Genomic DNA, 17,391 nt, shown 5'->3' on the forward strand with positions numbered 1-17,391 from the left:
TTATATTTAACTTGTGTACTGTCTATATAAAGTTAAATTGAGCATCTGTGCTTAAATTAATCTTCATTTTAGTTGATAATTTAATTTCTTAATATAGTAAATTTGACAATTTTGTAATTAACATGAATAGTTAGGGGTGTTTCACAAAAGAAGAACTTGTATCCTTTTTATATATATCGAAAAAGAGAGAATTTTCGACCAAAAGGGTCCCAAAGGGGAGACAAAATTCAACTCACGAGCGTGACAATTTCTCTCGCCGTTAAATCTAACAGACTACACCCACGTACGTTATATTGTCTACCTGAAAAGAATTTGAGCTCGTTATAACCGTTAAAACGGAATTATCAAAATTCTTTTGCAATTATTGTCCTCCAGCTCTTTCATGTCCACTCCGAACAAAAGAATACTTGACCCAAATTTTTCTTTTCTAAAAAAATCTTTGAGCCGAAACTCCATCGGAATCTCGCCGGTAATTGTACCCGTTTTGGGCCCTAATGGGTCGGTTTCTGTATTTGTTTCCAAGTAACTACAAATTTCTGTAAAGGTAACTAAATTTTAATTTGTTTTCTTTCTTTTCTTGGTCTTATTCTTCGAAAATAAAGATTTTGTTTTTTCACCCTTTGGGATTCTTTGGTTTTCTTGAAATATTTTAATATGTTTATATAACAAATAATATAATTGTTTTGTTTTTATTCTGTTTCTTTCTTCTTCTTTTTTTGTATATTTTTTTGTTTTTATTTTTTGGTAAGTACTTGTTTTTGAAGGGCAAGAGCAAACTAAGCGTAGAGTTTAAACTAAAGAACCATGTTCAGGATTTTCCAGTTGCGTAAGCGAATTGGATCTGTAACTTGGAGTCTGTGTCTTAAACATTTTATGAGGTTTCATGGCTGTTTTAAACGAACTAGGGTTAACAGTACTGGTTGACGTGAAGTATACTTAAGGTATTGATATATGCAAGAAAAGAAAGAGTCGTCGTATTTTATGGCAATACTGTTACGTATTTTTTATCCTTTCTTTTTAAACAGCGAAAGGCTAAGTTGGTTTATGTTTATTTCAACCGAATCGTAGAAGATCTTTTTGTTTTTCTTTGACACTGTTTTGCTTGTTTGGCAAACGATTACTGATTCTCTCTCTCTCTCTCTCTCTCCGTCAGTTTTGAAGCTACTTGAAGTAGATTTTTTGATCTTGCTTCTGGTGTATTCTTGTTTTTATTTGTTTGTTCTTTATATTATTCGCATTACTGTAAACTAACTCTCTCTCTCTCTCTCTCTCTCTCTCTCTCTTTGTTATATTAGAATGATGTTTTATTCTAAGGTACTATGGAGCAGTCTTTGTTTCTTAATTATATGAACTTTTGCAGGAAGTGAATGGAATGACATGACGAGGTTGATGGGTAGTGATCAGAGAGATGGATAGTTCTTTCTCCCGATGGAAGAATATCTTTTTTTTTCTAATTTTCACCAACTTCTAAAGCAGCTGTCTAATGAGCTTACTTTGAGAGCTGAATACAAAGAGTAGGGCAGACCTTGTGTTAGATGGACGCTAGCAGTTTCAGGTCTGAATCACATATTGCACAACAAAGCAGGAGAGATAAGTTGAGAGTTCAATCAAGTTCTTCAGTTCAGCATTTAGACGACTTCCCTAACAATCTGGAACATTTGCCTGTACATTCTGAGCTAACCCCAGATCTTGTTCAGGTTCGAAATGATAGAAATGGCAGCAATATCTTTTATGAACCTATTACTACTGTGTTTCCCTCTGCAGAAATGCTCCATTTTGCTTCTAGTTCTAATGTTTTACCAGCTCAAAGAGATCATCACCATCACGCGATGCTAATTGGTCAAGAACAACCGCAACCACAACCCAGTAGGCCTATACCTGGGGAGTCGACTTCATTCACTAACATGTCTCATCACTCTCACCCAATTTCTTCAAACTTTAATGCTTCACCTAAAGCTAATACCAGTGACCCACAAGGATGTAGCAGTAACTGGAGAAATATTGATTCACATCAAAGTTATGACTGGATGGTGAATTATCATGCAAGTGGATCATCATCGTCAGTAGGTAGGGAAAGCAATCAGAAACCTATGTTTGTTGGGGATGTCTTGTCAAATAGTGCAAGGGCAAACAATATTTCTACATCTACATTATATTTGAAGACTAGTTACAATGGGTTCCAAGATGGTCATCAAGCTTCTTTAGCTAATCAATCTAGTGAAATGCCTGGTCAACATAGTCAAAAGCAGTATAGGGAGATGCAAATTGCTACTTCTCATATCCATCCATCATTCTATCAAAACTCTCTTCAAGATGTTGTTACCCCAGATTCCATTGGAGGGAATAGTGAAAGGATTCTCCTTCCAACATATGGTAATCAATCAACGGCTTTGTTTTTTGATAATGCCAATGCTTGGATGAATAGGCCAGTTGAGAATTGCCATCAATGGAGTAGTGAATTGGGTATAATTACAAGGAAGACTGACCAAGAATTGAGGCCTATTGCTAATGATCATAATACTCAGGGTCTATCTCTGTCCCTTTCATCGAATCCTCCATCTAGAGGGAATGTAACTCAGTTTGGAGAGGGATACGAATCCGAGTATTTTCAGTCGAAGTCGGGAATTTTCAAAGAACCTCATCAAGATTCTAAACTCGTCAGGCCAAATTATTCATGCGCAATGTCAAAGCCAGCAATTGTCAGTAGAAGTAGTGGAAAATCACTTAACGAAATGGTGGGAACGTCTAATTATGCTCTTCGGAATCCTGGTCCTCTTGGTCCTTTTACTGGATATGCTACTATTCTTAAGAGTTCAAGATTCTTGAAACCAGCTCAAGAGCTATTAGATGAGTTCTGTGATGCAACAGGTTTAAAACTCATGAGACCTGGAGAGGGGTCTGGTAGGACATCTGCTGAAGTTAACTCTTTAGCTTCTCTTGATGTTGTTATTAGTACAGCAGACGCAGAGACTGCTGTTAAAGGCAACAATAATTCTGGAGTCTCATCATCTACATTCTATAGCTCGAATGAGGTAAGTGGCGATATGGGAGTTGCGAGCAGTTCTTGCGAATCTTACAGGCCGGAGTACCAACAAAGGAAGGCGAAGCTACTGTATTTGCAGGAGGAGGTTGGTTATACATATCTACTTATCTTCCTTGGGATGATTATTTCTGCTCCTTTTTACTAGTAATTGATGGCAATTCTATCCTCTTTGTCTTAACACTTCTGCTTTAAAGGTAAAAGAAAGACTATTATGTTGACAAAGAAAAATAATGCTTGTTAGTTGGAACCTGTCTGGCACAACATTATTGAGAGCTTCTGCTTTATTAGTTGAACATCAGTTGCTAGTACAATACAGACATATTGCTTACTTGGTATTACAATTGCTCCAATGTGGTCTAACCCTTTGTACTAGACAACTGATTTTTTTTTTTTCCATACCTTTAACATAGAAACTAAATTGTGTATTCAGTAAATTAGTATGTAGAGAACTGTATATTTGTTCATAACTTCATACCTCTTGTAATCTGATAAATGTGATGTTTGTATATTTCATGTTCAAAACCCAAACATAGAATAAATTAAATGCTATAATTTATGTGCCAAATTTTGTAAATAAATGGAAGGCAGACATGAATGTGCAGTCAAAATATGTGAGTTCCTATCTGAAATGGGTTTCATGATTAAGGGGGCAATTCGTTACAGTATAGAACATTGACAATGAAGCAATAATGTTTTGAATTGAAAGAAAAAAAGAGAATTGTAGGATAAGGCTAAGGAAAGGCCTGCCTTAAGAGGCAAAGGTGGTAGGTGACTGAAGATAAAATGCTATATTTCATTTTTCTTGGTAATGTCTTGAGTATATTGTTATGAATCTAAAGCATTAGCTATACTTGCATTTTTCAGACATATTGTGAAGGGTCTTCGTTCAAGGTCCAAGTTCTCCATTAAGCTCTTACTTAACTTTCATCTTTGCTTTTCCAATTAGGTCTTATCCTAGGATTATTCTCTAGACCTCGGATCATTTTCTACTAAAATGAGTGGCTGGTTTAGTCACACCTAATTATGGTCTATATTGCAGTCATACATCATGAATATACCTAGCTTATCAAGAGGTGGACATTAAGGCATATGTAATTGAAAGGAAACATATACATGGTCATGTTTTTGTTCAATAGTTATGACTGCTATTAATGTGCTTCAAATTTCATAATGCCTAATCTTGCATTTCTCAGACATGTTGAGTATTAAGTACGTAAGGAAAAACACTTGGATGCTTAATAACATTAGCATAATAATTTTCGAGTAGAACTCCTTCAATCCTTTTGGAGTTGTCTTTGTAGTTCCAGGCTGAAATTTTTTTGAACGTGTTCGAGTTAATTGTCTTGCAAAATTCCATATGCTTAAATTTGTCTGTTTTAACTTGCTTTTGAACATTTTGTTTCGTTTTGCCCTTGTTGATCACTTCTCTTTTTCTTTTTCTTTTTCTTTAAAAGAAATGGATTGGATTGTGGATTAATTAAGCTATTTACGATATTTAATTTACATTCACATTACATTATGTTTTTAAAATTTCAAAGATGAATATCTATAAATCTATTATTTCAATTTGACTCTTGTATACCTAATTTCATGCACTTTAGAATTGAGATTATAGTGTTATCCGTAGAGTATACCTAATTTCTTGTATACCCAATTTCTTTTTCCGAACTGTTTTCAGAAAAAAAGAATTTACACATGTATTTTTTGACCAGTCTTATTTATTTATTTATTATTTGAAAACTACTTTATAGAAAAGCTTATAAAAAAAATTATATTAAATCGAAAAGAAAGAGTCCTAAACATACAATTCGGAATGCAAGTGTGGTGGATACTTACATAAATAGAATTTGGATAAACGTGATTTTAGTTAAAGCAATGCATCTACTGCATGTCTGCCTTGTGTTGGTAGTATTTGAAGCTTTTGGGATTATATATATGCAATGTAAAGCTGAATTCAAGTCTTTTAGATGCTGGTGCTGTTGGATCTCATGAAATCTCCAAAAGTATCAAAAATTCTTCTAACCTTTTACCATGTGATTTGAGTTCCCAATATTCCATACTGTTCTTTTCTAGTTTAAGAACTGTGTGTTCTTTTCATGGGAGGATCCATACTGTAGGATAAAAGGGTTTCGTGATTCTTGCTTTGTGAAGAGCTGCAATCATGAATTTGTTAAGAGGATAATCTAAGGGAAGAAGAACAGGAATTTGAGGGCCTGCTTTGTCACTTACATTAGCTAAATATGGACTTATTCTTGTGAAAACAATAATTTACAGAGACATATGTTAGTGAGGTCCCCCTCCTTACCCTTTTCTCTTTCTCCCCTTTGTAGAAAGAAAGTCATGCAAATGACAATAGCAATTTAACTGTACCTATCGCTTCTTTTCATAATCACTTTACCATAAAGTTCAAAACCCAAAAAAGTTGATGTCAAATAATGACACCATTATTGATTGTGAAAAGAACAGGCTTTCTTTTTTTCTTTTTGATAGACAAGTATCAATTCTACTGCCTATATTTGTTATTGTTGGTGTTTCTTAATGTAGCTAAATTCAGTGCACACACAGTCAAATCGCTGTTTATCCCACTAACTTCCTGTAAAGGTATCTATATTCCACCTGGCTATATCATTACAAGAGAACATCTCATTAATATTATTATATCTTTCTCCTAATAAAGTCTGAGTTTGTGGGATCGGCAAGAATTGACGCTGTTGTGCTTGTATATTTTTCGAGATTATGTTTGATTAAGAGATTATTTTTGGGTCAATTCTTAGACAAACATATTTGGTGATTCTGTTCTACTATGTTATCAAAAGGTAAGCAGAAGGTACAAGCAATATCACCAGCAGATGCAAATGGTGGCTTCTTCCTTTGAAGCGGTTGCAGGTCTCAGCGCTGCTACGCCATATGTTTCTTTGGCTCTCAGGACAGTATCAAGGAATTTCAGGTTCCTAAAACTTGCCATCTCGGATCAGCTAAAATACGTATGCAAGGCTCTTGGGGAAGATCTGTTGTCCCCGAATTCTGGTGCTAGCAGTAGCAAAGGCGATACGAGCACACCGAGGACGAGATACAGGGATCAAAGCTTTCATAGGCACAAATCTGGTGGGGCTAACGTGGGTATCTTTGAACCCCAACAACACGTCTGGAGGCCCCAAAGAGGCCTACCCGAACGTTCGGTTGCGATTCTGAGGGCTTGGCTGTTTGAGCATTTTCTTCACCCGTGAGTCCCACCGTCCTTCCTCTACCCTCTCATATCTGTACCTCGGTTTGTTAATTCAATGCATTATATTTATTCCTGTAGGTACCCCACGGATACCGATAAGCACATGCTGGCCACTCAAACTGGGCTCTCTCGGAACCAGGTAATTCAGCTGCCTGTTAATTTCTTTCATCATTTTGTCCGGCGCCCTTGAATTCTCAACATAGTAATTCTCTAAAAGTCCCATTTTAAGATGCTTCTAGCATGCTGGTGGGCCAAACATTACAATTTACATTTTCTTATTCATTGGGCAATTTAGAATTTATTGCTTTTTAATTGATCTTAAAGTTGCACATGATGTTTGCAATAGTAAAATCCCAATTGTTAATTACTGAATTTTATATTTAATATGAATTTAAATAAGTTTAATTTATTCAGTTCTAATTATTTAATTTTAGTTTTCGTTTTAATATATCTATTTTGCTAATTATTTACATAAATGAATAAATTGAAATGATAATTGAAATGAAATAACTCACATGAATCAGATTGGAATTCAAAATTTTAGTGGTATTTAGAATAATACTTCCTCTACTCCATACTAACTGTTATTTTTTAGTAGTTCATTGACATTAAGAAAGTACTTGGTAGGTTTAATAATAGGAAAAATCTAATTAAATTAGACTAAATTACTCCTTAGAGATTTTCATGTTGCAGCATGCATACAAGTCCTTGCTCTAAGAATTTAGCAGAAGCATGAAAGTGCTAGAGAATTACATTGCATTGATTTTCTTTCAAGGTTTTAATAAGTTGCCTGATTAGTGTAGGTCTCAAATTGGTTTATAAATGCCCGGGTGCGCGTGTGGAAACCTATGGTTGAAGAAATACACATGCTTGAAACGAAAGGTTTGGCAGAAACTAATCGAAGTGCTTCGAACAACGATGGGAAATCTAAAGAGGGTACTAGTCAGCCGAATCATGAGCAAGCCTTGAATAATCTTGGTGCAAGTTCTATGCTTAATAAGCAGCAGTTAGAATGCTCCGGATCAGGCTCATCAGCAGGCAGTGGAGAACAACAACTGCAAACGGGACAGTGGAGTCAAGACAAAAGATCAAGATTAGATCAGTTTCAGGTACCAAGTAACATGGATGGATCAATGATGAATTTTCTGCCATACCAAAGAAGTGGGATTGATATAGGAGCTGGGCTTGGAGCTGTTTCACTTACACTAGGACTCAGGCATGGCGTAGAAAATGTTCAACAGCAACAGCAGCAGCATCAGCATCCAGAGGTGCAGCAACACGAAGATCAACTTAGGCGGCAATTTGGAGGTCAGATGATCCATGATTTTGTGGGTTGATTTTATATGTTAATACCTATCTTTTGAATGGGAAATTAGAAAAGTGAATAAGGGAGGGAGAAAGGCAAAAGAAAAAGAAAAGCTCCTATTTACCAATGTACATCTTGCATTGGCTAAGAAAGATCGATCTTTCGATACTTAATTGTCTTCAAGCTTTGGGTTTTTTGTGCATATATATTTCTTACTCATGCATGGTATGGTAGCACCAGATGTTTCTCTATCAAGGGCTTGAACTTGAACGGCACACTACCAAAAAAAAAAACAAAAAACATCAGAGGCTTTTAAGTGTGGAATTTAGTGTAGGGAAAGGTTTTTGGTTATGTACCAATTTCAGAAGATATTGGCTTATAAAAATACACCACAATCAGTGTAAATTAAGCTGTGTATTTTAAATTAAATGCCACATCTGTAACCAAGAAAAGCAACCAATGCAACATCCCATTTTATTGCTGCTAGCTTGCAAAACGAATCGTTTTAATGTTTTTGTTTTTTTTTCATTGCTCATCTTTTGTTGTTTCCTTTTAAATGTTGTGGTTGTAAGGCATCACTGATCAATTTTTCAAGTGCTTAAATTGTTTCAAATAAACCAGTCATGCCCCTTGAGATCATGAACTTCAAATTTTGCAAGCAATAAAAAAATTTGTCTTATATTTAGTCATGTTCGAACTTAGGCTTGATTTTAATACCAAGTGCTTGTGTAAATTGGTAATCTAAATTAAAAAGAAATTAGTGGGTAATTTTTATTTCGAACGCCACTTCTTAAATTTAAATTTCATTCGTTGCAAATTCATTAGTAATATGGTGTTTTTTTTTAATTTCATTTTATTTCTTAAAGCTGTAGTGAATCTTGCTGTACACCAAATAGCTTGATGAAATTAATTTAAAGTGTGCATTTGGACTATGCTAAGGGGAAATTACCTGAGTGATACTCTTGTTTAGTTACTTGTTAACACTGGTCGATGTTAACAAGAGTTTACCACAATTATAATAATTCTAAGAGATAATTGTTTATTATTGCATTACCATCAATTTTTATACTATTTTTATTTTATTTTGGAAGAATCCATGAATTATTCTTGAAAAAAAGTCAACTTAAGAATATAGTTAGGCTGAGGAGGACCAAAATGGCTAGTCATACCCGGCCCAAGTTTAACAAAATTAACCCTCCATTTAATATGGACTGGTGACCACAAATTCTCAGGCCATGCCTGGAAAGAGACCATGCAGCAATTCATCAAAATGTCCTTCCCTGTCCTCAAAATGAAGATTTTTACAGAACGTAGATATAGTTACTAGACCAGTTATATCAGCATAATTAGAAAAAAGAAAAGAAAGAACAATAGCTAGCAGAATTCATTATAAGATTTACTGATGTAACTAAGAACATATATCTAATATATAATCAGACTCAGACGTGCTGAAATAAGTCTAAGAAAGAATTTGGCCGAATGCATTACCAAGAGCTTGTACGTACCACAGATTCAATTGAGCTTTCCATGAACTATTTATTTATTTAACTGAATGCATCATTTCTAGTTCACTTAGACGGGTGCAATTACAAGCCATAACTTGATCTATCCAAATTTCAGTTGAGTTAGATCTTATCGAACTAATAATTTTTGCATAATCCATTACTTTCAATATAAATATATATATATATAAACCGTCAGATGGTTATTACATATTTTAAGTACTTGCACAAATAGACCCAAATAGAATATTACTTTATATTTTTAATTTTAAAATATATCATTATTTAACCATTGGATGTAAAATAGAATAAATCCACTTATGTTTACATGTATCTCTAAATTGAAGGATTGAAAATAGGATGGCTGGTTGTATAGCTATTTGCAGACTTAAATAAGAATTTTCAAAATTATGTATCCAGATAACATAAAACCATTTATTTCTCCTAGTTATGCTCCCCACCACTGGGTAGTTCTTGGTTTCACCGTTGGTTGCTATGCGAAAAAAGAGCATTGTAACATATATAACAATACAACCATATATGCATGAATTATCAGCAATACATTGCAAATCTAAAGACCTTTTTGGATGCTCCATCTTCATCGTCATCCTAATAATTTGTAATTTCTTGAAACATCGAGATGGCTGGAAAGAGATTTATTGGGATGGTGGTGATGGTTTTGTTGGTGGCCATGGCATGTGTGGAAGTTGGAGAAGGGAGGAAGCTGAGGAAGCTAAGCCACTGTGTCAGACAGTGCATTCCTACTTGCATGCTAATTGATGGAGCAGATAGTGATATTTGTAGAAGAAGCTGTGAAAATGCCTGCAGACCTTTCACAAGATTACCCATTTTTGGTGCTCGTCGTCGTCGTCATCACTAGCTTAGCTTTACCCCTTCTTCATCATACTTCATGATCGCGATCGACTTGCTTGCTGCTCTATTATATCTTCTGCCCATTGTTTTGTATTACTTTTTGTTTTGTAAATTATTGCCAATGGAACTGCATTATATATGTTCTTTGTAAAAAAACAAAGTAAACTTTACTCTATTATAATATTAATAATTTATAAAATACATGTTTAGCTCTAGATATCCAACTCTCTTGGAATTTTCACAAGAAAGAAATAGATTCATTTGTACAGTAATAAACTTTATTTACGTGATCTTGAGCAAAGTATTCTCTATATAATTTGCAGAACAAAACAAACACGAGGTGCTTTTACCATTGCAAAGAAATGAAAGAAGTTTCAGACATCCAAAATTGAAAAATATTTCTCAGAGTTTATTAAAAGTATAAACTGAACCGTTCTTAGTTTATTCGGGATTTCGCTCGTCACTATGTGTGATGATGCCAAATCTTTCTTATTTGTGGCCCTTGTTAATGTATCATTAATTAAGCCTCTTTTTGATTTTCAATTAGTAAAAATATTTTAAGTAAAATATTTAGATTCTTTTGAATTTTAAAACTATTTTTGATGAAAATAAATAAATGATTTTAAAAAAAAATATTGTGATAAAAACAGTTTTAAAAAAGAAAAATGTTAACATCTCAACTTGATTTGTCCAACTCTTGTTGACATGATATGAAATATAATGTTTTTACAAAATTATTTTATTAATTAAAAATATTCCAACAATTCTTTTTAACACTAAATAATAATTTCAAAAACACCTTTCATCTATTTAGAGTTTCTTTATAGTATGGAAGTACAAGTCATTTGTTGGCCATTGGCTATTGTGATCTGAACTGGCTCAATGGGTTTCATGTGACAGCGAAGCCCTTTTGCCATTGATAATTCCAGGAAATTATTGACTACTGCCAGAGTCAATTAAAACATGGAGAGTTCATTTCTTGTGAGTGCCAACGATTCTCATGGTTGGATGAGCCATATCAGCTAATCCTCCCATAGCATGGAATGAAATCTTTAGAGAAGATTGAGTTGGATCCTCTAATTCCCAGGACAGGTTTCATCTCTAGATTCACCATTTTCTGCTGGGAAATCTGGCATCATGATCATGTGCAACTGTTTTTTCTTACATTGATGTCCCGAAAAGAACTTCTCATCATACCAAATACACAAGTTCTTGGCTCTTTTTTTGACTTATTTCTTCGTATGTAAGGCGTCTGGTTCTAGGTTGCTATGATTTATTGTCAATTGAAAGGAAGCCTTGAACACTTTTCTCTAGACAAAGACCCTTCTCTAGTTATCGGCCTGATCTTGTTCTGGGTCTCCTGCGGCACCAAGACCAAAGAGGAAAGGAGAGGCATCCTACAAACAATGGGGCGGTGGTTATCGGGATTTTTGGTTGAAAGTCAATTTCCCTTCATAGACACCCAAAAAAATCGGAGCTACTCCTTCCCATCCCAGAAATAATTGAAAGAGAGTTATTTGGAAGAGTAGTTCTGGTTGTAAGAAATGGTGATATTTTTTGGCTCCATGTGTTCATGCAGAAGTGGTCTGTTTGAGTAAGATTTATAGAATTTAGTGGCATTAAGAGATGATTCTTGCATTCTGGCTAAAGCATAAGCCTATTGCAAGATCCATAGAATGAGAGCTGTAGCTGTGGTAGCAAACACAATTTAATTCGATATGATAGAAGTTTTAACCGTAAAAAGGCAGAGAAATGAGTGAGGATAGATTATAAAAATTTGAGTTTGAGGGTTTGGCTTATTATCTGTTTTGTTTTTTGAGCTTGTTGTTTTATTTGAGATTTTTTTTTTATTCTTAATATATAAGATTGAAGTAAGAAATTTTGGGCATAGGATAATTAATTGGCCAAATGCATATTTATATATCTGAAATTTGATCATTTAGTCAGTTTAATATTCTAACTTTCGATTTAACCTAACAGATACTTAAATTAATATTTTTATAATATTTTAACATTTTTAATATATATTTTCATTCAATATGTGTATATTTATTGTATAAAGATATTTAAATATTACTAAAATATAAAGTCCAGATGTATGTTAGATTAAATTAAAAGCTAAATGTGTTTAGATATTAAAAAAAGTAAAATTTAGGTGTCTAATACATTAAATCGGAAGTTAAAATGTTAAACCGACTAATTGATACAAATTCAGAAATATAAATATGTACTTGGCCATAATTAATTACACATTAAAATCAAAAAATTAAAATATTTATCTATATTTTTTACTTACATTTTATTTATCAAAAGATTTCAATGAGCTAATTTATAGTATATGGGTAGAATTAAATGAGAGACCTACAACCAGAAAAATGGAAGAACATATGATCATGTTGTTACCATCTCAACAGAGGAAGACGAGTGGCTAGCTAGCTTCACTAGAACCTTAAACATCAGGAAATTGCCAAAATTGCTGAACAAATCAACCCACTTGTGAATTTCTAAATGCCCTGTTCCGATTAATGAGAAAGCTTATCAAACTAATAAAGGGTGGTTTTTATCATCATCCAATTGAGTTAATAATTGCTGTTTATTTATCATACATTCGGAAATTTTTAGCAAATACGACAATAACACAGAAATAAACTTTTTTTTTTTTTTGATAAATATACTTTCTTTTATTATTAGAACAATCCAGGAAAAACATAACTTGTATGTGCCGAACTAAATCCAAGGACCAGTAAAGATCCGCCCATAATACCCGACCAAATTCAAGCTAAGTGAAAAGCCCTGGAGAAAGACAGATTACAACCACCAAATATCAAGAGAGTAAAGACCAACAAGAAATAATACACACAACACAATATTATGCAGTTACTATTTGGACAACAATAATTTGATGTCCTTTATTGAAATACTGCGATTATCACACAACACAAGTAATTAATCCAACATTGACAGCAGCTGGATGAAGTCTTCATTGTTTGGCCAAAACATTGGTTCTCCACGAATTGATTCCTTGGCAAGCAAGAGTCCCATCATAGGTTGTACTTCTGCAACAGTGGATACATTGTACGTTTTATAATTTTCATCTTGCAATGCTATTTTGGTAGAAAATTTTTCGCGTTTAGCTGTCTGAATGGCAATGGAAAGGGCACCCCAATTGTTCTCAAGGCTGAGTAAGTCACCTTTAGGATAAAGGTCTTCATTAAATTTTTCAACCAATTTTTTCTCGATATATTTAAATCGTGCAGCTTCTGAAATCATTTGAATGACAACCAGAAGATTAGAGGCGATATCAGTGGTTGAAGGAGAGGAAACGTACTTAATCAGTTGAAAGATGGCATTGTTTAACTGTGAGATTCCCAATGGCACTTTCTCTCTATTTGCTCCGGCATTGAACAGATCTTGGTAGCTACCCCCATATGGAAGTCTGGCTTTTGTTGTCCCGTTGAAAAGTTTAGATTCATATATATCCTCAGCAATATCTTTAAAGAAGTAGGATTTTTTTCCAACTTGGAAACCAAGAACATAAGCATTGATGACATCTAATGCTATTGTGATGGTGGATTTTGAGCTTTTGAGTATCAGCAGAACAAACCTTTTGCTACTAGTGACGGACAATTTGGTAGGCAACACTGGTATCGAATGGCTCGCACTACTTTTCAATGTCCCACGTAATTTTTTCAGGAAGTCTGTGTATTTGTTGGCATCGTAACTACCTGCGTCAAAACTCTCTGCATGATAGCTGCCCATTTTCGTTTCAAAGTCTTCTACGAACCTGTCAGAACATGAAAAGGAAAGAAATTTGAATTGGTAAATTTAAATTTTGGTTTGTAATCAAATTGATACTAGTTATTTCTATAAAAAAAATTGGACACAATTAAACAAATATAAGAAAAAATAATTTAGTTTTAGGATTTATAATAATAATTATGTATCCAATTACTTATTAAGTTAATGATATTAGCCATATGTGTCATTAATGATAGAAATATCTTTAAAGTATTTATTTTCAAATGCCACATTATCTAATTAAATGTATCTGAAAAATTCATCAAAATTATTAAAATTAAAATATATTAATATTTTAGTTATAGATTAAAAGTTTGATATCTCTTTATTATAAAGACTTTTCATGTAATTTATTATTTAAATATGCAAAAAATTATATTAGTGTTATTAAAATTATATTTTAATATTTTTAAATTAAAAATTTAATATTTTTTATTATGGTCTTAAAACTTACTCGGATTTATTGGCATCAGAACTGCCCGCATCAAAACTCTCCACACTCTCCACAGAATAGCTGTCCATTTTCTTTTCCAAAGTCTTCTACGCACCTGTCAAAGCATAAAAAGAAAAAAATGAATTGAGTGCCTTCCGGAGTAACTCTAAATATGCTGCAAGAACGATATCTCTTATTGAAAACCTCTACAAGAATAACTCTGGATATGCAGCAGCGAGAATGATATCTATTAAAACCTTCGATGAACAACAATGGAACCTTCACATTAAGCTATTAAGGGTATGAATGTAACAGCTACAAAATGAAAATTTGCAAACAAAAATGAATGTGATAAAATGTAAGCTTCTGATTACTTACAGACAGAGCAGATGAGGAGTGGAGCAAGAGATGGTTGTTTAGCATCCACAGTCGTCCCCTTTTATAGGGGAATGGGCACAAGGTTATTTTCTATCTTTTATTTTATTTTATTTTATTTCATTTTATTTCATTTCGTCATCTTGCAATTGATTTATATTAATTAAAAAAAAAAAAAGTGCTTCGTCACCTGTTAAATTTGGTCCAACAACATTGGCCTTAACATTATTTTCACATTATCCAGTATGAAGGGAATATGCAAAGGTTACTTGAGAGGTCAAGTCATTATTTTATAAATTAAATATTGTTAATCTTATAAAGATGACAATCATTTATAGCCGACTCTTATATAATTAATATATTTAGTAAATTAAAAAATATTTAATAAATATTAGAAATATTAATTTATTAAATATATAATTATCTAGAATTTAAAATTGGTATTTACCACTATAGGCAAAATATAATGCATTATATAGGTTTAAAACTAATAAGTAATCAGATTTATTTTTAAGTCAATTAAAATAAAACTTTTTCTACTTGCTCTTGTTCCAAGTCTTTTTAAAATAAATCCTCTAATAATTAATAATTATCAAAATTTATTAATTATTGATTAATAGAATTATCCAATGTTAAATTAAGTTGATTTCTCCACAATTTAAATATTATATATAAGAGTGTTTACTCTATATTTTTAAATTGTAAAAAGGGGTTGGAGGCACCACACATGAAAGCTAAATTATTATATTTTTTTTTTCTTAAACATCAACTTGACTTTTGGAAAAACTTGTTTTCACAAGGCAACACACAAAAAGTCCATGACCGAAGGGTTTTGACTTTTCATAACAGGTCTAAATAAAAATATCGGAATTATCAACTTTAAATCCATACCACTGGCATGAGGAAGTAATTAAGTTTTGGATTTTAGAATAAACAATGGTAGGTAAGATGACTTGGGGAAATATGGATTAAAGCTGTATCCTTACTGAATGAGATTCAAGCCAAACGACGTAGCCACTAAAAAATAGTAGTTGAAATGCTGTATCTCTCTAGAAGATAAACAAATCATAATGTTTAAGGATAATTCATAAATATAGACTCAAAGAAGATAGCAAGTTGATTTTTTTCTTTTAATTTATCTGTTTTGCAGTTAGCTAAAGGATAGGAATGACAGTATGCGTAAGATTTTTCGTCCGTTAAGATATATGTATTCGAATTTGTCCTAAATTTATTTAAATTTTTTTCTTATATTTCTTAAGTAGAAATATATGTATACTATCTGAATTTTTACAAACCAGTTCAATATATAATTTTTAAAATAAATTTTACAGATGTTTAAATGGATAGCATGTATCCTACCAGTTAGAGTAAGTAAATAAGTATCTATTTATAATAATTAAATTCTAAAATAAATTAACAAATATTAATAGAAAGAAAAATTGAAAATAAAATAATAAAATGACAAAATCTAAACTAATCAAATCCAAAATTAAAAGTTCAATATATTGATGTAATCTAAACATAAATTCATTATATTTAAAATAATATTACAAATCATCAAACAAAAATTAGATGTAATATCTAATATTTTAAAAATTATATAATCGGTTTCAGATTGTGGGTATCTGATGGATTGAACCTGAACTTGACTTGAATCTGACATAAATATTAAAATTTAAAACTAAACCAGTTCCAAATCCAATTGCAATCTATTAAGATTCGGGTAGGGAAGACATTGAAAAAACTTGCCCCGCTACTATCTCTATTAAAGGCTATTATGTTGGTATAGTCAGCCTTTTATTTGAAATAATTATTATTATCCATTTTCTAAGGAAAAAATTGTGTTCATTTGACGCTAAAATACAAAAGATAAAATAAAGGTCTTTCTCTCATAAAAGAAAAACTATAATCTTCAATTCTACCAAATTACATGATAGTGCTTTTTTTAACTTTTAGTTCTATATTGTTATTAAATTGCTGAAGGATATAAATAAAACAAGTAAGATCACTTACTTCTTAATAAAATTATTAGTTGTGTTTCATTCAATACTAAGTTACAATGCAAATCACTAGAATATATACTTCTAATTCACAACCTAAAATCCTTGTTATATTGATCACACTCATTTGAGAAAATTCTTCTTAGAGTTGAGAGAGTATAATTAAAAATAAAGAAGTTTAAAAACACTAAAACTAACATAACAAACTATCTTTTTGTCTTTTAAGAAATCAAATAATTGAAATAAAAAGCGAACTCGAAACCCAAGAAAATACTAAATAGAAAAAGAATTATGACACGACTCAAATAACAGATAAGACAAAATAGTAAAGAACTGAACTCGTAAGGAACATGAGAGAATAACTGCAAAATCAAGCACAGCCCAACAAGCACTTGCATGAAAAAAGAACATGGAAGAATAAGAAAGAAAAATCTACTAACCTGAGAAAGGAGCGGTTCTGGAATGCTGCTGGTTAAAATGGTGAAATTTGTTGTTTGAAAGAGAACAAGAACCAGAATTAAATTGGAGGAGGAGTAGGAAAATAGGAAGGGTAAATGGGTAGTTGATGCTTATTATATACAGAAAAAGAAGGGAAAGAAAAAGAAAAAGGAAAAGAAAAAAAAAATTGCCCTTATATGAAGATGAGATGAGTTAGTACGAAAAAGAAAAAATAAACAGAAAAAAGAAGTGGCGAAAGAGAAGTGAAAGTGACAATCATTAATTTTTTATGAAACATAAAAAGAAAGACAGATGCAACCTTTTTCACATTGATGAGAGTTAGAAGGTAGCAGGTTTAGTATCATGGAAGTGGTCACATTTTTCTTACTGCCCTGCA

The 17,391-nt window shown here is 32.4% G+C and overlaps 2 protein-coding genes across 4 annotated transcripts; one reads left to right on the plus strand and one right to left on the minus strand.

Annotated features, from left to right (window-relative positions):
• Positions 1-325: 325 nt before the first annotated feature.
• LOC8264862 (BEL1-like homeodomain protein 4) lies at positions 326-7,794 on the plus strand. 2 transcript variants are annotated; one of them, XM_002529380.4, is made up of 5 exons: positions 326-544; positions 1,361-3,128; positions 5,860-6,266; positions 6,348-6,408; positions 7,073-7,794. In XM_002529380.4, exons 2-5 carry the CDS (start codon positions 1,536-1,538, stop codon positions 7,604-7,606), a joined length of 2,595 nt encoding a protein of 864 aa, XP_002529426.1. In that variant the 5' UTR covers positions 326-544; positions 1,361-1,535; the 3' UTR covers positions 7,607-7,794. The 2 variants fall into 2 exon arrangements, with proteins under 2 accessions (XP_002529426.1, XP_048234710.1); XM_048378753.1 differs by lacking the exon at positions 326-544 and adding an exon at positions 1,068-1,170.
• Positions 7,795-12,584: 4,790 nt separating this feature from the next.
• On the minus strand, positions 12,585-17,391 carry LOC8264860 (ribosome-inactivating protein gelonin). Of its 2 annotated transcripts, none has more exons than XM_002529378.4 (3): positions 16,997-17,391; positions 14,203-14,296; positions 12,585-13,734 (listed from the first exon to the last, which is right to left on the minus strand). In XM_002529378.4, the coding sequence occupies exons 2-3, from the start codon at positions 14,268-14,270 to the stop codon at positions 12,897-12,899; spliced, it is 906 nt and encodes a 301-aa protein (XP_002529424.2). In that variant the 5' UTR covers positions 14,271-14,296; positions 16,997-17,391; the 3' UTR covers positions 12,585-12,896. The 2 variants fall into 2 exon arrangements, with proteins under 2 accessions (XP_002529424.2, XP_025014926.1); XM_025159158.2 differs by lacking the exon at positions 16,997-17,391 and adding an exon at positions 14,560-14,653.

This window comes from Ricinus communis, chromosome 8 (genome assembly GCF_019578655.1).
Source record: "Ricinus communis isolate WT05 ecotype wild-type chromosome 8, ASM1957865v1, whole genome shotgun sequence".
In the NCBI taxonomy this organism is placed as follows: domain Eukaryota; kingdom Viridiplantae; phylum Streptophyta; class Magnoliopsida; order Malpighiales; family Euphorbiaceae; genus Ricinus; species Ricinus communis.

What these genes read in the sequence shown, in the direction of transcription:
- LOC8264860 (XM_002529378.4), bottom strand. Translation starts at nt 14,270, where the DNA reads ATGGACAGCTATTCTGTGGAGAGTGTGGAGAGTTTTGATGCGGGCAGT. An exon ending in TCTGATGCCAATAAATCCGA is followed by an intron (nt 13,735 to 14,202) that starts GTAAGTTTTAAG and finishes ATGTTCTGACAG; the next exon opens with GTTCGTAGAAGACTTTGAAA.
- LOC8264862 (XM_002529380.4), top strand. Translation starts at nt 1,536, where the DNA reads ATGGACGCTAGCAGTTTCAGGTCTGAATCACATATTGCACAACAAAGC. An exon ending in TACTGTATTTGCAGGAGGAG is followed by an intron (nt 3,129 to 5,859) that starts GTTGGTTATACA and finishes TGTTATCAAAAG; the next exon opens with GTAAGCAGAAGGTACAAGCA. An exon ending in CTGGGCTCTCTCGGAACCAG is followed by an intron (nt 6,409 to 7,072) that starts GTAATTCAGCTG and finishes TGATTAGTGTAG; the next exon opens with GTCTCAAATTGGTTTATAAA.